The sequence below is a fragment of the Microcaecilia unicolor genome, chromosome 5 (assembly GCF_901765095.1).
Source record: "Microcaecilia unicolor chromosome 5, aMicUni1.1, whole genome shotgun sequence".
NCBI lineage: Eukaryota > Metazoa > Chordata > Amphibia > Gymnophiona > Siphonopidae > Microcaecilia > Microcaecilia unicolor.
Window position 1 is genome coordinate 123211427 of NC_044035.1, and position 25746 is coordinate 123237172.

Below are 25746 nucleotides of genomic sequence, written 5' to 3' on the forward strand. Positions count from 1 at the left end.
GGGGGGGATTCTCACCCAATTTACACATGAGGATTTACACCAGGTTTCAGTTGGTGTAAATCCTCGTGCCCAAAGTTGTGTGTGGATTTCGGTGCCATGCACTATTCTATAAATGGTGCCAACTCAAGAGTGCTGTTTATGGAACAGCGTTCAATGTGTATTTTTTCAGTTGGGTGCCATTTACTGAATCTAGTCCTAAGAGTTCATTAACCAGTTATTTATTTTTTATTTATTTAGATTTTGCTCACACCTTTTTCAGTAGCAGCTCAACATGAGTTACATTCAGGTACTCTTGATATTTCTCTGTCCCAGGAGGGCTCACACAATCTAAGTTTATACCTGAGGCAATGGAGGGTTAAGTGACTTGCCCAAGATCACGAAGAGCAGCAGTGGGATTTGAACCGGCCACCTCTGGATTGCAAGACCAGTGCTCTAACCACTAGGCCATTCCTCCACTCCACAGTTAGTGCATGATAAGTATAACGTGCAATCTGGTTAATACTTTATGTTCACTTTCCACCCATGTCATGCCCCCTGAAATAGAAATTACTAAAAAATTCAGTAATGTACAGTTTAATGCATGGAAACAGGGAAACTACTAAAAAAAAGTCTTAAAGTGGTCAAACGGTAGCCTGGTTTCTTTTAATGTAAACCACACGTTAAGGATCAAATTCTACAAATGGCAACTAAAAAATCGACGCTGAAAAAACTGCACTTAGCACTATTCTATAATCCTCTCCTAAAGTTAGGTGTGGTTTATAGAACATGCGTAGTGTAGCGCCTGTCCCTGTGTCTAAAATTTAGATGCGGCAATTTACATCAACTAAAACCTGATGTAAATGCCCACCTAATTTAGGTGCAGCTCAGGCGTATTCTAGAACAGTGAATGTAATTTTCAGAAACGCCCACAACCCACCCATACCCTTCCCATTGCTATACTCCCTTTTGTGATGCGTGTATTAGAATTTACATGTACCACTTTACAGAATATTATACCAGCACTGATTAGCTTGTTAAGAAATTAAGTCATGTGCGTAAATCGGTACGTGCACAAATTTATGCCAGCAACTTTAGTCATTGTTTAAAGAATCCGGGGGTAAGTGCATTATGTACTATAGTGAAAGGGCCTCTATATTAATTCAACACCCCAAATTACTATGTTAGTATGCCCAGTTCATTGCATAATTGTTATGATTTTGGTTATGATGATCTCTCTGGATGAGTTCTATAATGTCATGTTAAACAATCTAATGTTATGTTATTCCAAACTGGGAATAACAATAATAATTGCAGCCCAGTTGGAGTCTACAAGAAATCTACTAAGCAGGAACAAATCCACCAACATTTAGGACAAAATCCATGGGTGATGTAAAAAGGTCAAAAGTGGATATGCAGATCTGAGGATTTTATTGCCAAACCACCTTGATGAATCTGTGAAATAGTTGCCAGTTTCTTGAACTGGAGGAAGACCTTACTCATCTATTTGACTTACACCTTTCTGCAGATAGGTCCAGAACATCAGAGACAGCTGGATCAAATCAATATTTTTTCAACTGTTAAGGGCACATCAGCAGAGAAAGTGGGATAGGAATGGTTGTCAAAAAATAAAGATCTGAAGCTATCCAAAAGCTCATGATTATGCTTGTACGCTTTCTAAGTGGAGCACATTTTGCTGTGGTTTGGTAACTGAGAGGTGAGAAGAAAATCACCTTTGGGTACAAATGCTGCTATCTGAAACTTCATCCTTAATCCAGGAACTTCTTTTTGGGCATAATTAAATACAACAGAATCTGATACCAGACATAAAATGATCCAATGAATCAGGAAATATATTAAACCTACTACAAATAATCTATATGTAGCACAGTCAAGCTATGAATTCATGGATTTATTTGCCGTATTCGTGGCCTGTGCTGCCTTGGCACGGGGTTAGGATTTAGTTCAAAACAGTCAGTTCATCTACAATATTATCAAACAATTTGATTTTTAGGTTAATGTTTCTCGACAGGCTCATTCTTTTGCAACCTGCAGGCCTCAATTACAAATGTGTGTTAACGTAGTAACATCTGTTAATGCAGATAAACAGATCAGACAAAGGAGTAGCATCATCCACAAAACTCATCCAATAATGCCAGGGAGATGGAAGAAGTCATATACACTTTACTCCATAGATAAGACGCTCTTTAAAAATGATGACTATGGAATAAAGTGTATATGACTTCCTCCAACTCCCTGACATTATTAGATGAGTTTTGCTGATCACGCTACTCCTTTGACTGATCTGTCACGCTCGTAGTGGATTCTGTTCCTCTACCTTGGTGGTCGATTACTATAATGCAGATTAAAAGACATAGATGCAAATTCTGCATTTACCCCCGAATTCTATATAGGGCATCCACATTTGAGGGTGGATCCCAGATCTGCATGTAAACGAATTGGTTAATTATGTGATAACAATTATTGGTGCTAACAAGCACTTCATTGGCAGTATTTAGGAGTTACATGTGGATCTGCCCTATACTCTATTCTATAACATGTGTGCCTCAGTTTCATATCGTGCAACTCCAAAGGGAGTATGCCATGGGAGGGGCATGGGCAGGTCCGGGGAGTTTCTAAAAATTAGGCAAGATGTTATAGAATATCTGGATTTGTGCATCTAACTGCCATCAGCTAGGCACCAGCATTTACACCAGCCTTTGGCAGGCATAAGTGCTCACGCCCAAAGTTAGGCATGAAATGCGTGCTAAGCTAGTTTACTATAACAGGCGCTTTGCACAGAGTGCCCTTTACAGAATACAGCTCAACAACGCCAAAGCCATCTCCACCCACTTGGAGCAGAGCACGCCATCTTATACCTTAATCATTGGGTTAAAGAAACATCTGAAACCTCAAACAAACGTAAAAAGTATAGTTTAGAAGAAAAAATTGCTGCACTCAACAGAATCAAATCTGGAGTCCAGCAAATGATATGGCCAATGCAGAAAGAGTGCTGGAAGCATTCGTTGATAGGGAGAGTAGGGCCACTATAGAACCTTGGATAGATGGTGGTAACAGGTGTACTACGTATGAGCACATGACCGATATTGAAATAATCAAAAACATTACTGGCGAAAATCATGATCTGAATGCAACTGAAGATGATGAGGAACCTGAGCCACCACCTAAGATCACAGAGGCGCTTCAAGGTTTGCAAACGGGACTTAAATTTCTTAACAGAAAAGGCAGATTCAATTTCAGTTTTACGGTTAAAACGCTTGATTTGAAACCACTAAAAAGAAGCAAAGAGATGCAATGAAACAGTCAACCCTCAACATTTTCTAAACATAAAATGAACCACTTTAAAGTAGACTCTATGGTTCATTGGCTTATGTATGATTAGATGAGTCACAGCTCATTTAAAATTAATTATCGGCAGCTTAAATACTTTTCTGTATGGACAAGATGGCGGTTTGAGACTCTCATTTATCCTCATTGTTTGAATAAATATGGGGTGCATTATGTTTCCCTTTCAATAAAAAGATTGAAACATGGTTTATATACAATATTGCTATTCTCTAGCACTTCATTTGTCATGCACATGCGAAATTGATAGCAGGTACTGTATAAGTTGAGTGCAAAAAAATGGGTTGAAATATCTAACGCAATCCGTTTATACCGCCATGTAATTCTTTGGGCCCCCAAGCACCATGTTATAACAGAGTTGAGCTGTACTAGCTTAATACGGATCTTCCCTGTACCCATGTGTCTCTATAAAATTACCCCAGAAAAATTGCAAAAATTATGCCTACAATGAAGCAGCAGGTGGAACTGCTCAGACAAAGCATGCACGTGTGTAAATCATGTATCTACCCAAAACCCACCTCCAAAAATGCTTACACCTGAATCATGTAACAGTACATGTGTACTTTTACACATGGGCTAATTTCATAGGAGGCAGTTTATGCCTGTATAGTTGCATAAACCATAAAAGAACTTTTATAAGATGAACCCCCACGTTAGTAAATAGACTCTAGAAAGAACAATGGGGTTTATGTTAAATGACTTGCTTTAAATCGTGTTATCACACATTAGTAAATAAGGCCCTGAGTTTGTAACTCACACTCTACCTCAGACTCCAAGTCATTGTATCGTTGAATCAAGATGAAGCATGAAGATGGCAAGAAGAGAAATGGTTGTACCGTAGGTGTCACTAAATCTGAACACATCTGCATGTCAGGAAAATGATCAATAGTTTGTTTTTACATTGGCTGCTGTTGCTTTAAAGATGCCGGTCTACAGTTAGAAGAATTGTAAAAACCAGGCACAGGGCTGGTGCAAGGGTATTAGTGCTCTAGGTAATGCTTTAGCCTGGCACCCCCTCAATCAACCTTTAGGCCCCTAGGCTTTTCCTCCACACCCGTAAGATTTTGATAATTGCCCCGCTCCTAAAATAAAACTAGAAAAATGTACTAGAATGTAAAAGTATGCACTGATGGTTCTTTAAGTTTGTGTGGCTGTCAGGACTCAAAGTTTTGCTTTTGAGTGCGGCTGCTCTATGCCTCCCTCCAGAAGATACCACACTTCGCAACTGCCTAACCTATGTAATGGTCAAGCAGGCCCTGACTAGGCTAAATTTCTGAATTATTTACTGTAGATGCCCATCTCTTTTAGTGCATCTTAAATATCCTGGTGCTGCTAATGTGAAAGAGCAAAAAATAACCCCAAAAATCTGAAAGGAATTGAGTTCTCCACACAGACAGGGCTAAATTATCATGCATGTAAAAGCTGCATGGTTTTGACCAGATAACATATTAGACATGTCCTTTGATTCTGTGGCCTGTAATCTTTCACCGCTCAGATGTCACAACAATGACTTTCTTATTTCCTCCTTTTTCCTGCTTACTGCAACAGTTAATGAACATGCAAAGGAAAAAAAAAATCAAACCATTGCAGTAAAATCTTGCAGACATGTTCAATTTTATTTCCTAAAATAAATGTTCGGCAGCACCACTGGTTTAAAGTTGAAATCCACAAGCCAGGCCCTTTGACATTTCTTCAGGGTTTCAACTCAACAAGAGCATCAACAACAGCAGCCCAATACGGGTGTAAAACATTCATGCTTCTAGATTTGCAGGTCAATCCTTGAACAACATATTTTTCACTTCCTTATTTTAACTCAGAAATATCTTATCACTTCACAACCAGCTAAAGCATACTGTTTAGGCACAAAAGATTTACTGAAGCCAAAGAAGACTTGTGGCGATTCCCTTTCTTGTTTGGCTTCTGTTGTTCTTCCGTGGGAATGGACTGGTTCTCTTTCACTACATAAGATTTACTAAAATGCACTGCCATGTTAGCACATGCTAAAGTGTATTCATGTGTGTCATTTACCACAGGTTCCATTTTACACGATAGGACCTATTTACTACATACAGACATCACCAGCATCAGTGTGCACCACACACTTGCAGGAATCAGCATGATTCGACAGAAGTAATCACTAATTCATGTTCCGATTGTCCTATTTAAGGCACTTTACAATATCTCACCCAAGGTGTATCACAAAGGCTGATGCCTGATGCAGGTAGTTATGCCAAAACATGACCCATATTGGGTACCTCATTTAAGGTTTGATGTTTACCCAATCTTGGAGGCCCTTGGTGCTTTTTTTTCTGGTTGACTCATTTGCAATGAGATGGGAAATGTCAAACGGCATATCATATGTTGTTAAAACCTGACAATGAGCAGGAAAATCATAAAATTTCATGTCTTTTTGTTTACCAATAATAGTAAGCACTCTTTCAAAAGAGTGTGTGCTCTGTTGCATATGTGCACATAGCTATGGGGGGCCTGGGTCCCCCCCACATTGGATCTGACACCCCTGGTTTGGCTGGCAGGGGTCCCCAACCCCCGCCAGCTGAAGCCTTTCTCCAGCGCTGTTCTGTGTCCATTGCCTGCCCTGCTTCCTCTCACGTCCCGTGCATGCTTGGTTTTAGTGAAACTGAATGTGCGCAACTTTGTGCTTGCTCAGTTTCACTAAAACTGAGCATGCACGTGATGTAAGGGGAAGCGGGGAAGGCAATGTGCAGAAAACAGCGCTAGAGAAATGCTTCAGCTGGTGGGGTCAGAGCCCCCTGCCAGCCAAGGTATGTGGGATTGTGGCAGGGCGGGGGTTGCAGTAGGGAGGTGGGCCAAACTAGCCCCCCCCCCCACTTTGGGCTCTGGACCTCCCAAACATTGAGGTTTGGCTACACCCCTGTACCAAACCACTGTGCATGTATGAACAGCACATGCATGTGCATGCTATTGGGAAAAAAGCGCACTCACTCTCAAAAGAGTGCGCACTGTACAACTTCGCTCCCACGACAAAAGAAAAATGACCACACAAAAACAATCATAAGTACATAAGTACATAAGTAGTGCCATACTGGGAAAGACCAAAGGTCCATCTAGCCCAGCATCCTGTCACCGACAGTGGCCAATCCAGGTCAAGGGCACCTGGCACGCTCCCCAAACGTAAAAACATTCCAGACAAGTTATACCTAAAAATGAGGAATTTTTCCAGTCCATTTAATAGCGGTCTATGGACTTGTCCTTTAGGAATCTATCTAACCCCTTTTTAAACTCCGTCAAGCTAACCGCCCGTACCACGTTCTCCGGCAATGAATTCCAGAGTCTAATTACACGTTGGGTGAAGAAAAATTTTCTCCGATTCGTTTTAAATTTACCACACTGTAGCTTCAACTCATGCCCTCTAGTCCTAGTATTTTTGGATAGCGTGAACAGTCGCTTCACATCCACCCGATCCATTCCACTCATTATTTTATACACTTCTATCATATCTCCCCTCAGCCGTCTCTTCTCCAAGCTGAAAAGCCCTAGCCTTCTCAGCCTCTCTTCATAGGAAAGTTGTCCCATCCCCACTATCATTTTCGTCGCCCTTCGCTGTACCTTTTCCAATTCTACTATATCTTTTTTGAGATACGGAGACCAGTACTGAACACAATACTCCAGGTGCGGTCGCACCATGGAGCGATACAACGGCATTATAACATCCGCACACCTGGACTCCATACCCTTCCTAATAACACCCAACATTCTATTCGCTTTCCTAGCCGCAGCAGCACACTGAGCAGAAGGTTTCAGCGTATCATCGACGACGACACCCAGATCCCTTTCTTGATCCGTAACTCCTAACGCGGAACCTTGCAAGACGTAGCTATAATTCGGGTTCCTCTTACCCACATGCATCGAAATGAACATTTCCAGAAATGACCTAGGAAACGACGCAAAACAAAAAATTTTCTGGCTGCACATCCCTACACAGAAGCAAACTAGCAAATCCGGCCCCAAATCAAGACAAATGTGTAGGTAATAGGGTCAGAGAGTTGCTTACCTGTGGGCAGTCTTTGATGTAGTGTCCCTTGTTGAAGCACAGGTGGCACAGGTAGTTGGGAGGTGGTCTCTTGCTAGGCTTCCTGGATTCTGAGGAAAGCGACAGGTCAGAGAAATGTTCTGTCAAGGAGCTCAGTCCATCCACGATATTATTCAGGGAGCCGTAAGGTGAAGCACTCTTATAAAGACTGCTGCTCAGCACCTGCAAAATAAAAAACATATCAAGAAAAGCTCTTCAGATGATAAATCAAAGGAAGGGAAGGGGAAAGCCAGCATAGGGGGAAATAGGCTTCTATTATGTGGAAGTTAGAGGCGTTTATGAGATAATGCCCGGGTGTGAATCTCCACAGCACAGAGATGTAAAACTCCCTCACATTCGCCCGTGAAGTTTGAAACACATGTGTTTATAAGGATTAGAAAGTTTCAGAGTAAAGGTGCACATCTTATATCCATTTTGCAATCCTACCCTTTTTTACATTCCTTTCTTTGCATTAAATAAATGGGCAAAACCAAACAGAATCCATATGGAGCTCAGCATCCATTAATGACAATATTTCTCAATGTATCTATATTAGAGGAATTAAACACCATGGGGTTGATATTCAAAATGATTTAACCAGCCAGAAACAGCTTCTGGCTGATTAAATTGTCCATTCAGAGCTAATCACTCATTTTCAGTGGCGCTTAATGGGCAGGACCGCTGAGAGGGGGGGCAGGGGGGGGGCAAAATTCCCCAGGGCCTGCCCTCCAAGGGGGCCCATCTGGCGCTGGCATGGCTCTCCTGCTCCTGTGTGTCGCAGAGCAGAGTTATCGCGCTATCGCGTTAACTCTGCTCTGCCGGCCACAGGTCCTTCTTCCTGCTTCCTCCCGCCTCCTGTGTGAAGTACTTCCTGTTTGGATGCAGCAGGAAGAAGGACCTGTGTAGCAGAGTGAAACAGGAGAGGAGACAAGCAAGCAGACCCAGCAGGGGGGGGAGGGTTGTTTGCCCCGGGCCTGGCTTTCTCTCTCAACTGCCCTGTTAACTGGTTAGTGCTGCTGAAAATAACTGGGTAGCGCAGAAGTTAAAACCGGCTATTTTGGAGGCACATTGCAGGGGCTGAGTCGGCACTTAACCAGTCAGGTTAACTGCATAAAAGTCAGTCCTATCTTTATGTGGTAACCCATAGCTGGTTAAGTGATGAATATCTTAACTATGAACAATGCATTAACTGGCTTCAGAAACACGAAAATTCAATGCCAGTGTCTGAACACTGAATTTCTGGGTTTAACACCAGTGGCGGTCAGCAAAATGTTGATCGCCACCAGCTGAATATTGGGCCCCAAAATTATATTGTACAGCCACTAGACTTCTGAACTGAGAGCTTCTTCTCTTTCATGTGGCTTTCAATTGATACATACTTGAGGTCATCTAAGAAAGCTTGAGTGGCTTCCGCACCTGTAAAATGCAGCTTTTACATGTGTAACTGTGCTACACTGATGCCAGTTTTCCAAACCATTATTCATACATGTAGAAGCTACATGGTGCTCACGATAAAGAGGCTATGTTCTGTGCACAGTTTGGGTGGTCCAAAAAATATATCGGTATGTGTGTTTCCTGTTTTATAACAGGAATACATATGGATTTTTTTTAAGTCCCTGTCTTCAATTATACCTACTCAGAGGCAAGCATAAATGCCGGGCAAAATAGTGGAAACTATTATAAAGAATAAAATCACAGAACACGTAGACAAACATCATTTAATGGGACAGAGTCAGCATGGGTTCAGCGAACGGAAGTCTTGATTCAACAATCTGCTTCATTTCTTTGAAGGCATGAATAAACATGTGGATAAAGGTGAGACGGTTCATGTAGTGTATCTAGATTTTCAGAAAGCTTTTGATAAAGTTCCTCATGAGAGACTCCTGAGAAAATTAAAGAGTCATGGGATAGGAGACAAGGTTTTGGTGTGGATTAGGAATTGGTTATTGGACAGAAAACAGAGGGTAGGGTTAAATGGTCATTTCTCTCAATGGAGGAGGGTGAACAGTAGAGTGACACAGGGATCTGTACTGGGACTGGTACTATTTAACACATTTATAATTGATATGGAAATCGGAACAACAAGTGAGGTGATCAGATTTGCAGATGATACAGAACTATTCAAGGTTGTTAAAACACGTGCGGACTGTGAAATATTGCAGGAAGACCTTAGGAAATTGGAAGACTGGGCATCCAAATGGCAGATGAAATTTAATGTGAACAAATGCAAGGTGATGCTCATTGGAAAGAATAATCCAAATCATAGTTACCCCCACCTTGGGGGTCAGCACTCAAGAAAAAAGATCTAGGTGTCATTGTAGATAATATGCTGAAATCATCTGCTCAATGTGTGGCAGTGGCCAAAAAAGCAAACAGGATGCTAGGAAGTATTAGGAAAGGGATGGTGAAATAGACTGAAAATACTATAATGCCTCTGTATTGCTCCATGGTGTGACTGCACCTTGAGTATTGTGTTCAGTTCTGGTGGCTGTATCTCAAAAAATATATAGTGGAATTAGAAAAGGCTCAAAGACGAGCAACCAAAATGATAAAGGGGATGGAACTCCTCTCGTATGAGGAAAGGCTAACGAGATTAGGGCTCTTCAGCTTGGAAAAGAGATGGATGAGGGGAGATAGGATTGAGGTCTACAAAATCCTGAGTGGTGTAGAATGAGTAGAAGTAAATCAATCTATTACTCGTTCCAAAAGTACAAAGACTTGGGGACACTTGAGGAAGTTACATGGAAATATTTTTAAAACAAATAAGAGGAAATATTTTTTCACTCAACAAATAGTTAAGCTCTGGAACTCTTTGCTGGAAGATGTGGTAACAGTGGTTAGCGTATCTGGGTTTAAAAAAGGTTTGGACAAATTCCTGGAGGAAAAGTCCATAGCCTGCTATTGAGACAGACATGGGGAAATACTGTATAACTGCTTTCCCCAGGATTGGTAGCATGGCATGTTGCTGACAAATGGGTTTCTTCCAGGTACTTGTAACATGGCTTGGCCACTGTTTGGAAAACAGGATAACGGTTTAGATGGACCACTGGTCTGACCCAGTATGGCTACTCTTAGGTTGTTATGTAACAAGCCAAGGCCGCTACCTAAACTTTCAAAGAATTCAGGGCTAAAACCTGCTTTAAACCATCCTGAAGAAAGGGCAGAATGTCTGGCACTGAAGCCTGCAGGATAAAATGCCTTGCTGCTTCACCCAACTCTCAAAGGTTTTCCAAACTCTGGCATAGGCCATAGATGTGGATCTCTTCTGAGCCTGCAGCAAGGTAGATATGTTGTCCTCTGCATATCCTTTCTTCTGGAGCCGAGCCCATTCAAGAGCCAGGCCATAAGACCAAAGCAGGAGGGATCGTCCATGAGAATTGGACCCTAATGTAATAGATCCCTTGGAAAGGGAAGGTATAAGGGAGGGTGAGCTATTTGTAGACGTACCAAGGATGCCTGGGCCAGTCCAGTGCCACTGGAATCATGTAGCCTGGGTGTAGAGCTATGCGTTTGAGAGTTTTGCCTATCATCGGCCATGGCAGAAACACAGAGCAGCTCCATTGCCGGCCAAGGCTGAACTACAGCATCCACTCCTTAGATCCAGCCTCCCTTTGGCAACTGAAAAAGGCGCAGGTCTGCGCATTGTCCCTGGATGCCTTGCTTGGTATGAAACCGGACCCCTAGATATTCCAGAGTTTGAGTAAGGATACTCTTGTCGAAGTTCACCACCCAGCCCAGAGAGGTCAGGAGGGACACCACCCTGGAGGTTACTGCAATGCTCTTCTGGTCAGAAGGGGCCCAAATCAGCCATTTTTCCAGATAAGGATGAACCTGAATCCCTTCCTTCTGTAGGAAGGCAGCTACCACTACTATGACCTTGGAAAAGGTTTGGGGCACCATGGAAAGCCCGAAGAGCACGGCCTGGAATTGAAAGTGCCTCCCTAGAACTGCAACATGGAGAAACCTCCTGTGAGGCAGCCAGATAGGGATTTGAAAATAAGCGCCCTGGAGGTCCAAGAATGCCGAATACTCTCCTGGCTGGACCAAGGCTATGAGAGATCTCAGCGTCTCCATCTGAAAATGCTGCAGTCTGAGCAACCTGTTGATTCCTTTGAGGTCCAACACCGGACAAAATGTCCCACCTTTCCTTGGGACCACAAAGTAGATGGAATACCTTCCAGTTCCCCACTCCTGAGGAGGGACAGACTGCACTGCCCTGAGCACCAAGAGCAACTACAAAGTGGACAAGGGATTCCAAGAAGAGATCTTCAATCTGCAATAGGGAAGCACAATTCCAGCCTTTAACCATCTCTTATAATATCCGGGACCCACTCCACATAAATGAGGGAAAGACACCATCCCACATTGTCGGGCGAGGAGTGACCAGCACTGAGGAGGGAGAGAAGCGAGAGCCAGAGGAGGGAGCTTTATTAGGCCCTCGAAAGGAAAACTGATCTGGAGAAAAGTGAGGCTTTGGACCTGTCTTACTGGGTCTATAAAGCCTTGCCTCTCTAACCCGGGCCTTGGAAGATCTAAAGGTTGACTTAGGCCTACCTTCGGGTAAACACTGGGATTTAGAATCCCCCAGATCAAAAAGTAACTTCCCTCTGAACGGAAATCTTGCCAAGCGAGATTTAGAGGCCATATCTGCAGACCAATGACTCAACCAGAGTCACCTCCTAACTGAAACCGTTGTCAGCCAAGGCTCACAACAAGTCATAGAGGGCATCCGCCACATATGACAAGCCTGCCTCCAGAGAGGGCATAAAGTCAGGAGGTATATCAAGCTGCCCAGAATAAGGAGGGCCTAACAGCATAGGAGGCACAAATAGTTGCCTGCAAGAGCAGAGTTACAATCTGAAAAGATAACTTTACGATAGTCTCCATTTTTCAGTTATTCATTCCTTAAATGCTATACTGCCTTTCACCGGGATAGTAGTCTTTTCAGTCACTGCCATAATCAGTGCATCTACCTTAGGCAGAGCTAGCTGTTCAAGCTCCGTAGGAAGAATCAGGTAAAGCTTAGCCATAGCCCTGACCATGCCAAAGCTAGATTCTGGAGAATCCCATTGAGCCTAAATAAGTTCATGCATGGCCTCATGAATATGAAAGGATTTGGCAGGCTTTTTAGTTCCAGACATTATGGAGGGGGTCACAGATGTTCCCTGACCTGAAGGAGGCAAAATATGAAGAACCTCCAAAGCCTTAGTAATTTGCAAGGAAAGTTCCTCCTTAATGAACAATCTGGCCACCAATGGATCATCTCGCGCGGCTCCTGGCATATCCTCATCCCTCACATGGTGAGTTTCAGAAGCAAATGAGAAGGCTCCCTCGGACTCATGTGGAGATGAGGGGGAAAAATCTTCATGCTATCTAACAGGATCAAAACTCTACGTTTTAGGCAGTTGATCCTCCTGAGAAGCACAAGGCTGATCAGCCAGCTGTTGCCTTTTAAGCAAAAAGGCCTGGTTTAAAAGTCCAGGGAAAAGGGTAAACTAGAAGTACCAGTTCCCACAGAGTGGGCAATAGAATCCTGCAAAGAGGAGAGAGCCTGAAAATCAGGCAGAAAGCGCAGAGACAAGCCCTCTATCTCCGCCTGCTGGTTGATGGACATAACCATACGAATGGACTGATCCTTTGGTGACGTAATGGAAGGAAGAATTAATACCTGTGTTTACAAAGGTGTGCTATAGACGCGTTAGCGTTTTTAACACACGTTAATGATTAATGCACATCAAATGCTAATATGCCTATAGGAATGTATTGGTGTGTTAGCATTTAACACGCCTTAACTTTAAAGGTGCGTTAAAAACGCTAACGTGCCTTAGTAAACATGCCCCTAAATCTAGATAGAGGCAGAAAATAAATTAAAGAAAGCTGAAAGGAAACGAGGAGAGAAAAATGGCAAATGGGCAGGAAACCCTGGCAAGAGATTTAAGCAAAAACTAGAAACTGGGGCCAACACAATTGAAAAAAAAGTAAGTGGCCAGACCATAAAGGTAGAAAAAATAATTTTATTTTCAGTTAAGATAAAGTAGTATGGTAGTTGTGTTAATGAGAGTTAATAAATAAAAATAGAAAACAGAAATAAAGTGTTATCTTTTTATTGGACTAATTTTAATAGTTTTTTGACTAACTTTCCGAGACTAAAACCTCCTGACCTGAGGAAGGAGGTTTTGGCCTCTGAAAGCTAATTGAAATTTTTATTTAGTCAATACAATGGTATCATATTTTCCATTAATTTGCAGTGTACTGACTGGAATATGTTAGTTTTTGAAATTACATCTGCTATCTTTATATTTTGCACAGTACAGGGGACATACATCAGTTTCTTTTCGTCTGGTGTTTCACTGTATGCAGAGTCTGGCTTCTTGGGGGTTCAGTTTAATTTTTATTTCTGCTTTTAGTTCATGGTTACTTATTTAGAATAGCTATAAACTACAGGTGAACAAGAAGAGAAAGCATTCAGAGTATGGCTCATCAAATTCTTTCCAACCTCCCTGCGAGTGTTTATGTACAGTATGCATGTGTGTGCATGTCTGTGTATGTATCTGTAAGAAGTGCTCAAAAGGTAACGTAATGGAAAATTTTTACTCATGTCAACTCAGTCCTTTGCTTGCAAAGAAAAATCTTTGCTCTCGTCAACAGGAACAGAGGGCAAAGCATATTTGAAATTGAATTAAATACTATTTATGCTTTAAGGATTTAATTTTCTTTCATTGTTAATTCTTTTTATTATTTATTTATGACAATTATTTATTTATGACATAGCCACATTGAACTCGAATTTGTGCGAGAAAATGTGGGTAACAAGCTACAAGAAGACAGTACAAAATATGAAATCAAAAGCATAATCCTACTCATATCAACAAAGGAAAAAATTGTAAATACATATGCAATGGTGGGAGGGGGAGAAAAAACTAGGCATCAGCATCAATTAAGAGAATTTTTTGTAGAAAGGAAAGATTTCTAAAACTTGCAAAAAACTAAGTACTCATGCTGGGATCTATTTTATTTCGGCAAGGAATTCCACCACTTAGAAGTGTCAAAATTATTTAGGCCCCCTTTTACCAAGCTGCGGTAAAAAGAGCCCTGCAGTGGCATCGGCATATGGATTTGCCACACGTCAAGACCCTCTTTTACTGCAGCGGGTAAAAGGCTTCTTTTTTTTTTTTAAGGGTAATGGCCATACGATAAGTTAAACACTTGCCATGAGTTCATTTCCTGGAGAGCCATTACTGCCATCTACGATAAGGGCTTCTGCGCTAACCTGGTGCTAAAAATTTAAAAAAATATTTTTAAAGCACCAGAAATGGTGTGTTGTGGGTGGGAACTACTGCCAGTCTACTGCCTTTATAAAAGAGCCCCTTAGTATTCAGCAATACAAGACACTAAAGTTTCTGTCCTAGGTCCCTGACAGCATCTCAAGCCAAAGTAAAAGAGTCATGCATTTTTAATCCATGTTAAAATACTGAACTGTAGAACCAATTAAACACCTGCTAAAATTCTTATGCTGTGTTCCATCAACTGTAAACATCAACAATCATTGAGATTCATCCCAAATGAAACCATGAAACACCTGACAAAAATATACACTAAAATAAATGATGCATGCACAATTAAAAAAAAAACCAGTATCCTGATGTGAAGATGAATAAAATAATTTGAGTTTAAGCTACTATGAAATACCATTTATATACCATTAGCCAATATTGAAAAACAGATCACATGTATTTTTATCATCGCAAAAGGAAAATGTAAGCTGTGTTTTCAAACTGCTTGCTCTCATTCTTGCTGAGAACATGGCCTTGAGCACTTACCCCTTTAGGCCTTCCTCTACCTCAGTCCCTGTATAAGCTTTTTATACAGATGTGCATTCTTTTTGAAACAAACTGTAAAACACAAATGAGGCTGTTCTCAGTTCATTTTCTTCAAACAAGCCAAATGACCACATGATCCAAAAATCATTTATTTTCATTCACTTGGAGATCAATTATAGTCTACTTGCCAGAAAAAAAAAAGCCTCTCTCTCTGCTTGACCAGAAACCTTTTCACAAGCTGTCAAACAAGCCTATCCCAAACTTAATTCTTCCAAATTTCAAGGCTGATGATGTCAGCAGGAAAGTAGAGGGCTTCTTTTACAAAGGCGAGCTAGCATTTTTAGAATGTGTTAAAAATAAGCATGTGCATTTCGCACATGCTAAAAATACTACCTGGGTTTCAGAGGGATAGAGTTGCTTATTAGCTGCAGACTAAGCAAGTTAGAAAATAGGTAAAAATAGGAAAAAATTGAATTCTATATCAGCAAACCAGTCAGGGATTCTCTCACCAGAACCTCCCCCCACTCCTCCTCACCATATCCCAATCGCTACTATGTCAAATAAAATGCACAGACCCCTAATCACGAGTTGTGCCTCACTTTCAGGTTTCACAGCTATTCAATTTTATTTTAAAAGTTTAATTCTGTAAATATTTTTCAAAGAGAATGTCAAGTTGCTTTGAGTACTCTTCACAAACCAGCCAACACTGAGATTCTATTCTCCTTGTCTGACAAAACAAATACTGATTGTGTGACAAATACCCCTTCAGCACTAGAATGCAGAGATGCCAAGTAACCCAGCTCCAGGCAGGAGGCTTTAAGGCCAATTCTCAAAGCACCTGGGGACCCTTTTACTAAGCAGTGTAAGCATATACGCACGCCCAATGTGCGCCAAAATGGAGTCACCGCCCAGCTACCGTGTGGCTCTTGTGGTAATTTCATTTGTGGCGCACGTCCGATATGCGCGTCTGAAAAATTATTTTTATTTTCGGACGCACATATTGGACGCGCACCAAGTGGCATTTGACGCGCATAGGTGATTACTGCCCGGTTACCGTGTGAGACTTTACCACTAGGTCAATGGCTGGCAGTAAGGTCTCAGACCCCAAATGGATGCGGGCTAATTTTGATTTTGCCACACGTCCATTTTCGGCAAAAATGTTAAAAAGGCCTTTTTTACAGGTGCATTAAAAAAAATGAACCTGCGCACACCCAAAACCTGCGCCTACACTACCGCAGGCCGTTTTTCAGCGCACCTTAGTAAAAGGACCCCTTAGAATTACAAAGTTCCATAGGTTACTATGGAACTTTGTAAGTCTAAGTGCTTTGAAAATGAGCCCCTTTGTGACCAGTCCTGGTTTTGAACTTACATCCCAAAGCAATGTGGGATTTCTAGTGCAAGTCCCACAATGCACTAGGATGAGGTGGTCTCATATCCAGGACTGTCCCAAAATTTCCAGCCTGGCATTTCTGGCCGTGTCAACTTCTGAACTGGCCCTGTTCCTCTCTTCCCATGCTGAGAAAGCACAGGTAGCAGCTGCTTTATTTTCGCCCCAGTTACAGCCACACTCTCTCTCTGAATAAATTCACATGTTCTCCTTCAAAATCAGTTTATCATCCATCCTTGGGAGGAACGTAATGCAGCAGTTCAAACAAAAATAAGTACAGAAGGATTGTCACCTTCCTCTCTTCTCACATGCTCCACCCAATCATGACTTGTATCTCAGGCACAAGAGCTCTGTAAAGCACCCGTTAGTTGTGGCAGGGGCTCATACCCCTAAATCTGAGTCACATTATTCCTGACCATAATTACTTTTACTGATCATGCCTTTACCATGGAAATTAGTGCTGGTACATCCATTTAATATGATCACCACATCCATTTCTTGGAAGCAATAATGCCCCAAATAAAATTAGACAGTACATATTTCCAAGCCTATCAGACCACAAAAATACATGTAATGTTCTCAGAAATGCAGTTTTGCTGACCAAACTTCAGCAAGGAAATAGACTGTGAGGTAAGTCAGTACTGAGAAACTGCAGGGTTCACCCTTTCCAAAGTGGCAAGCCAGAGCTTCCTGCTACAAAAATGTCAGTAGAAACTCCTTTAGATTTCGTCCTTTAGATTGTAAGCTCCTTTGAGCAGGGACTGTCGTTCTTTGTTAAACTGTGCAGCACTGCGTAACCCTAGTAGCGCTTTAGAAATGTTTAGTAGTAGTAGTAGAAGAGGCCAGTCCAGCTGTGATTGATCTGTAATGACTGGCAAGTTTCTTGCAATGTTCCCCTAACTTCCTCCAACGCACGTGCAAGTAGTAAGAAACTCTTTTACACTGCTTAAGAAGTTAAGAATAATCCGGAAAATTTTTTATTTATCTGTATTTAGGCTGTTAGTTCAGACTCTCATACTCTCACAGATGATTGTAATTCTCTATATATCAGTTGTTCTAAGATGCTGAAGTCCAAATGACAATGGGTACAGAATGCAGCAGTGAGAGTGATCAGCTGATAAACATGAATATATCACTCCATTATTCTCATGCTTACACTGGCTACCCTTATAGAGGCAAGATTTCAATTTAAAGTGGCTGTTATAGCTTTTTTGGCGATGTATGGTGGTATGCCTGCCTATTTAAGTATCAAAAAAATGTGGAGGGGCATAATCGAACGGGGCGCCCAAGTTCTCCTGAGGGCGTCCTCGCAGGATGTCCCCCTGAAGGGGTGGGGAAACCCATATTATCGAAACAAGATGGGCAGCCATCTTTCATTTCGATAATACGGTTGGGGACGCCCAAATCTCCACATTTAGGTCGACCTTAGAGATGGTCGTCCCTAGAGATGGTCAACCTGATTTTCGTCGATAATGGAACCTGAGGACGCCCATCTCAGAAATAACCAAATCCAAGCCCTTTGGTCGTGGGAGGAGTCAGCATTCGTAGTGCACTGGTCCCCCTCACATTATAGGACACCAACCGGGCACCCTAGGGGGCACTGCAGTGTACTTCAGAAAAAGCTCTCAGGTGCATAGCTCCCTTACTTTGTGTGCTGAGCCCCCCAACCCCCCCCCCCCCAAAAAAAAAAAACTGTAACTGTACACCACTACCATAGCCCTTAGGGATGAAGGGGGGCACCTAGATGAGGGTACAGTGGGTTTGTGGTGGGTTTTGGAGGGCTCACATTTACCACCACAAGTTTAACAGGTGGGGGGTGATGGGCCTCGGTGGCTTGGTCGTAAAAAAAAAAAAGGACCAAGTAACGTCGGCCAAGTGTTCGTCAGGGATGCCCTTCTTTTTTCCATTATCGGCCGAGGACGCCCATGTGTTAAGCACGCCCCAGTCCCACCTTTGCTATATTTCCGACACACCCCCAGGAACTTTGGTCGTCCCTGCGATGGAAAGCAGTTGAGGGCGCCCAAAATCGGCTTTCGATTATGAAGATTTGGCCGACTCTGGGAGAAGGACGCCCATCTCCCGATTTGTGTCGAAAGATGGGTGCCCTTCTCTTTCGAAAATGAGCCCAATAGTGTAGATATAGTGTAGATTTAAACATTAAGGGCCAGATTTTATATAAGGCGCCTAAAAAATCTACGTGGTAAACATGTCCGCCTAAGCGTATTTTATAAGTGGTGCCTAGATTTAGGTGCAGTATATAGAATAAGCTTATTTGATATCCCAGTGCCTAAAACAGCATGCCTCCATTTACACCAATGAAAATGTGGCATAAATCCCTTCCCGTAGATTTACACACACTGGGCCATATTCTATAACTACGCGTATAAATTTTGGAACACCCACGAAATGCCCATTTCCCTACCCATTGCCACACCCCTTTTAAACTACATGCATTAGAATTTAGGAGCAGTTCATTACACTTTAGCAACTTGTGCATGTAAATTCTAATTATTACCAATTAGTGCTTATTATTGCTTGTTAAATGCTGTCATCAACGCTGATTAGCTTGTTAAGCCAATTAAGTTACATGCGTTGTTATAGATTTCGGCATGAATCTCTAGGAACGCTATATAGAATCTGAGGGACATTGCTTGACACACCTCCAAAATCTCAATTAATAATTTTTTAACTTTTTAAATTTTATTTTAAATTTTATAATGGAGGAAAAAAAACCTTAAAAAAAAATCTGTGGTACTTTTCAGAACTTCACTGACACATGTATTCACAGGATAACCACTCATCATTGGCCAAAAACCTCCAATTCTTCATCAGTTCAAGTGTCCATAAAACTGTCCTAATGTGCAAAGCAGGAGCATAAAAGGAGAATAGCTGGAAGCACACTTGTCTTTCTAATCTTCATGGAGTCCTGTTTTGCTCATAGCTTTTTCAAGGGATATAAATACAAATGATAGCGGAGCACAGACAGCAATGGAGCACTGTTTATCCCTTGAAAAAGCTATGCTCCTGCTATGCACATTGGAATAGTTTTATGGACACTGATTAAGAAAATTTGAAAATTATAGGCATTAAAAATATTAAGTGATAAAAAAATTGGAGGTTTTTGGCCAATGATGAGTGGTTCTCCTGTGGATGCTATGTGTCAGTGAAGTACCACAGATTTTTTTTTTTAGGTCTTTTCCTGCATTATAACGTTTTTAAAAAGTTGAGATTTGGGAAGTGTGCCTATTTAAGTATACATTTTTCCTCTCTGAATGGGAATAATTTTAGGTCCGCCAGAAATCAATTTTTGTTAAGGTTTTCCTCAGTTCGAAAGGTTAAAGCTACAAGAATATTTCAAGCTTCTCTTAAAGCACTGCAATTCTGGAATTCTCTTCCTCTCTTTCTTAGACAAACATATGATTATTCTCAATTTAGAAGACTTTTGAAGATATTCCTCTTTAAAAGATATTTCTCTGTTTTGAATTCTTGACCTTTTGTTGTTTTCTGCCTGTAGAATCTTTGCATTGTAATCTTTGAAGAATGCTTTGGTTTGGTTATTCTTACCAACATCGAACTTGATGGTTTTTGCAGGATATAAGATCATAATGTAATGTAATGTAAGGCTGCACTACTGTTCTCATCATTTTGAGAAGCGAGGGGGGAGGGCTGTTTCCCCTGTTTGCCTATCCCCTCTCCCTCGGCAAGCTGTTGTTCCTTGTGTCTTTGATTAGAAATGCAAGCATAAAGCTCCATTTTTCTCATTTTCTTTAACTCTTTTGCCTCAGCCTCCATCTCTCTCCCATTTTTTTAATCATCTCTTCTTAATCCTCCCTAGTTTTTTACACATCTTCCAGCAATCACATTCCTTTCAGTTCATTTTTCAACAATATTCAAAACTTATCCCCATGGGTAAACGTTTTCCAAAGGTACAACTGGTGTTTGGGTAAATCTGACCCACAGTTCTCTCACTGGCCATATTTTCAAAGGGAAATTCAGCATGGGGGTTTCCCTTTGGAAATGTGCTTGAAGGCCCACCAATGTTTCCGCTGAACATTGCAAGAGTCCTCCACCCGTGTTCCTGCCAGTATAAGGTGGTACTTCAATATTCAGTCATAAGGGCCAGACAGGTTCTGTAGTTCTTGTGGATGACCTGCTTGTCCCTCACGATTGAAAATGTGATACTGACGTACCAACCCCACCACAAGGCCCAAGATTCCTGCCAGCTTGGAGGGAACACAGAGGCTGCAACAATGCAGTGAGATCTAAAATTTTTCCCCTACATTATATTCCCCATTCTTACCCTTTGCCTCCACCAGCTCTTCATTTCTTTTATCCAGCAGCCATCTTTCTGTTGGGGAGTGTCATGGGCAGAAATTGTGCATAGAAGGCATTTGGCAGTTAGCATACTGCACTTACCATGCACTATCCCCAGATTCTATAAATGGCGCTCAATTAGCACATACAATTTAATTAACGAGCCAATAAGCACCAATAATTGGGTGCTATCAATTATTGGTGTTAATTGGCAACAATTTGGATTTGCACATACATCTTGCTAAACACTGTTCTATAAAGATGCACATATAAGCTTTTAGCGTGTACTGAAAAGGGGGCATAGCCATGGGAGGGGCATGGGTGGGTAAGGGGTGTTCACTAAAGATATATACAGAATTGTAGAATTTCTGATTTACGCACAAGGATTTACACCAGGTTTCAACAGGTGTAAATCCTCACACCCATAGCTGGGCGTGGATCCCGGTGCTATGCAATATTCTATAAATGGCATCCAACTCGGAGCGTTGTTTATTGAATAGTGGTCAGTGCACATTTTTTTGTTGCTCAAAGCTGGGCACCACTTAATGACTCTAGTCCTAACTGCCTAACATGGAGTTAACATCGAACCACTTACAACCTCCTAAATAGGAGGCATTAACCCACAGATTCTATATAGTGAAACAAGAGTTGCATGCACAAATCTAGGCATATTCTGGTTTGCGTGCGCAACTCAATTCGTTAACAAGCCAATCAGTGCTGATAATTGTATGTTAACAAGCAATTATCAGCACTAATTAAACTTTCCACACACTACTTACTAATAGGGCCAGATTCTATGTATGGTGCCTAAAAAATATGCGCAAAGAACATTTCTGACTAAGCGTTTTCTATAAGCGACGCCTAGATTTAGGCGCTGTATATAGAATACACTTAGTTGATATCCCAGTGCTTGAAACTATATGCATCCATTTACACCAACAAAAATGTGGCGTAAATCCCAGCACCTAGATTTAGGCAAGAAGTCCATATTCTACAACTACATGCGTAAATTTCAGAATGCCCAAGAAACACCCATTTCCCCACCCATAACCATGCCCCTTTTTGCCTGCACGCGTTAGAAATTAGGTGCACTGCATTACAGAATACGCTTAGCGAGTTGTGAACATAAATTCTCATTTTTGCCAATTTGTGTTCCTTATTGCTTGCTAAGTGCTGTTATCGATGCTAATTAGCTTGTTAAGCCAATTAAGTTATGCAAGTGTTATAGAACATGTTTGTATTTTGGTGTGGATCTCTAGGCGCTATACAGAATCCAGGGGTAAGCGTACCCTATAACGTAGTCTGCATAAATTCTACCGCACTTATCCCAAAAGGGGGAATGGCTATGGGAGGAGCATGGGCAGGTCTAGGCATTCCTAAAATCTATATGCAGTGTTATAGAACAACCTACACTAGGCCTAAAGTTAGGCGTGGGAATTTACACCAGGTTTTCATTGGCATAATTTGCCACAACTACATTCTAGTCATGTGGATGGATTTAGGTGTATTTTGTAAACCGCACCTAACTTTAGGTGCGACTTATAGAATATGCCTAAGCGTGTTTTCGATCTGTGCCGATGTTTTAGGCGCCATACACAGAATTAGGTCCTAAGTGCTCCACAGTTAACTGAGAGCAGGTACTGTATGTTAATTAGAATGTTAATGTATGGTCTGTAATTTAAAAAAAATAGTGGGAACAGTCCACTAGTTGCCCCATTCTATTTTTAAGCATGTGGGTAGCTCGCTCTGATCTCAAAATTACAGCAGGGTGCCCAAGCGCACCCCACGGTAAGTCAGTTTTAGCTGCAGTAAGCACACATTAGTGCTTACCGCAGCTTAGTGAAAGGAAATCTCACTGAAAAAAAGTTTTTGTCCCTTTCAGCTTACAAAAAATTGAAAACTAAACTTACTAGATTTCTGGAGTTTTCCTGTCCATATTTGAGTAAAGGCCAAAACACAGACATTACTGCTGGTAGGCCTAAGTCAAACCTAGAGTGGATTCCTTTGAAACTCGTCAGTGAAACTCACAGGAAGTTGCAGGACTGACTCAGCCTCTCTCAGCAGTAACAAAGTTCAATTCCATCGGCTGTATTTGAACTTTGGGGATTTCTGAGGCAATCTAAAAGATTCAGTTGGGAGCTGACAGGGGAACAAGGACGCTAAAAAGATGTTGGGCTGCAGAAATCCACAGGGCTCTTAGCCCCTGCGATCCAGGCGTTCCAGCGAAAGCTGGACTGATACCAAGTTTCAAACACAGAGGGGCAGAAGCAGAAAGCCTCACAGTAGAGCCGGTTCAGCGTGTGGCTCTATTGTGGAACTATTGCTTCAAAAATACTGCCATATACCCATACCTTAAAAGAGACAGGAGTGATGCCCACTCATTCCTGCCTCCAGGCCGTCATCTTCAAAGTGGGAGTGCAATGCACCAGGCGGGGCCAATCTGCCCAAATTACCATCCTTCGTACTCATCCCTTCCAAAACCAACATCCTGGGCAACTATATTCAAATTAAAATTAAACAAAGATTAAACACAATTCTTAATCCTCATATCCACCAACTGCAAGAAAACCGTCTCCAACATCACTTTAAATGGGATCACACTAGACCAAAGCCTATCACTAGAATGACGAATGTAGCAACGAAAATGTTCTGAACAAAACTAAGACGTATTAGAGGATACTTTCCAAGAAACATCTTCTGAATGCTAGTGCAAACACTAACCTTAGCACACTCAGACTACTGCAACGGCATCTACACTGGATGCAAAGATCAGAGCCTGAAAAGATTACAGAAGGCACAAAATACTGCCACATGACTGATTCATGGAAAATCTTGCTTTGACAGAGTCACCCCACTACACCAAGCTTTACAATGGCTCCTCGTCAAGGCAAGAATGACATTCAAGATCTGCACACTAGCCTACAGAATTATATTCGACCTTGCCCCCAGTTATACGGCAGACCTAACAACTCTATCAATAAGCAACATCAGTAAGAAATCAAGAAACTCTCACACTCCACTTCAGGGACGTAGCCAGACCTCAGCGGGAAGGGGGGGCCAGAGCCTGAGGTGGGGGGCACTGTTTAGCCGCCAACCCCCCCCCCCCCCCCCCCCGCTGCAACCACAAACCCAAACCCCCCACCACCGCTACCACCACCACTTTGGACCGCAACCGCAACCGCAAACCCCCCGCCATTGCCGCCACCCGCCCCGCCGCCGCCACATCAGGTACCTTGTTTGCTAGTGGGGGGTCCCCAATCCCCGCCAGCTGAAGAGTCTTCTTCAGCGCTGGTCGACTCCGGCCTCTTTGTTGTGGGATCATCTGTTTCTGACGCCTTACATCCTGCACGGGGCTACATGCATGGTACAGGACGTAAGGCGTCAGAAACAGATGATCTCACAACGAAGACGCCGGAGTCGACCGGCGCTGAAGAAAACTCTTCAGCTGGCGGGGTTTGGGGACCCCCACCAGAAAACAAGGTACCTGATGCGGCGGCGGGGTGGGCGGCAGCGGCGGGGGGGGGGGTGGGTCAGATGTAGAGGGGGCCAGGGCATAATCTGTGGGGGCCCATGCCCCCGTGGCCCCACGTAGCTACGCCCCTGCTCCACTTACCTAATTGCAAGAAATGGCATTACATATCAGCTTACTCATCAAGCTTCACATACCTATGCACACAGAACTGGAATGCACTCCTGAAGGTCCTAAGAAATTTACGTGCGTACATGTTAATTGATTTCAATTAGTACCAATAATTGTTTGTTTAAAAAGTCAATTGGCACTAATTGGCTCGTTCTTTAATTAAATTGCACGTGCAAATTGGACGCATGCCCAAATTTGCCTGTACAATTTTTAGCAATTTTTATAGGATTAGGGAATTAGCGTGCAAAGTTGCATGCACAGGTTATAGAATACTGTTAGTTACTCATGTAACAAGATGACACATAGCTGCTAACTGGAATTAACTATCAATTACTGGCTATATTTTGTGTTAATTGCTGCTAATTATCAGTTACATGTGTAACTGTGCTTAGTTGAGAGTCTGCAAATTACGAGAGCAAAATTCACAGTGCTCAATGCAATGGGGGCCTGGATCTGGGAGTGATAAGGGTGGTTCAGGGGTGTGTGCAGCACTGCCATGCATGGGTTACGGAAGACTAACATTACTGTAGGCACCAGCATTTACACCAGCCAGCGTAGGTGCTCGCATCTCAAGTTCGGCGAGTATCTCTGAACTTACGCTAGTACTCTAATGCACGCATTAACCTGACATCATAACTTTAGAAAATCTATAGACAGTTACCTCCCATGAGCCTGATATTAAGCTGGCGGCAGACATCAACGTTTGGTGTCCACCACCAGCGTTAATCTCGGATATTAAATTCCAGGACATATCCGGTGACTGGCATTGAATATCTGGGTTTATTTTGACTGCTAAACAATTAACCAGCTAAGCCAATATTAAGCGCTAAGCATTTAACGTTTTAGCGGTCAAAGATAGGCCTGCTATTTAAGCGGCCTTGTTTGACCATTCAACATAGCCTGTTTGGCACTGAATATCCGTGCCTATCTGGCTATATAGCATAATATAGCCAGTTAGTGGCTAGCTGCTAACTGGGATATTCAGCGGGAGATAACCAGTTATTTTATATTCATGTTTCAGCGCTTAAAACCTATTTAACCAGTCAGGAGCCATTACTGGCCGGTTAAATAGTTTTGAATATCGGGGGACATGTGCCTAATGCACTTCAATAAAGAGACCCCAAGTGTGTTTATATAATAGACTCCTGCAATACAAAGCTCTTGTACAAATCTGCACCTGCTCCCAAAAAAG

The 25746-nt window shown here is 42.2% G+C and overlaps 1 protein-coding gene across 2 annotated transcripts in view; it reads right to left on the minus strand.

The window, feature by feature from the left end:
* Nucleotides 1-25746, minus strand: part of ZCCHC24 (zinc finger CCHC-type containing 24) — a 303396-nt gene that overhangs the window by 229945 nt on the left and 47705 nt on the right. For both annotated transcript variants that reach the window (XM_030203242.1, XM_030203244.1), the window contains exon 2: nt 7376-7576. In XM_030203242.1, coding sequence (XP_030059102.1) covers nt 7376-7576 — 201 coding nt within the window. The remainder of the gene's footprint in view (nt 1-7375; nt 7577-25746) is intronic.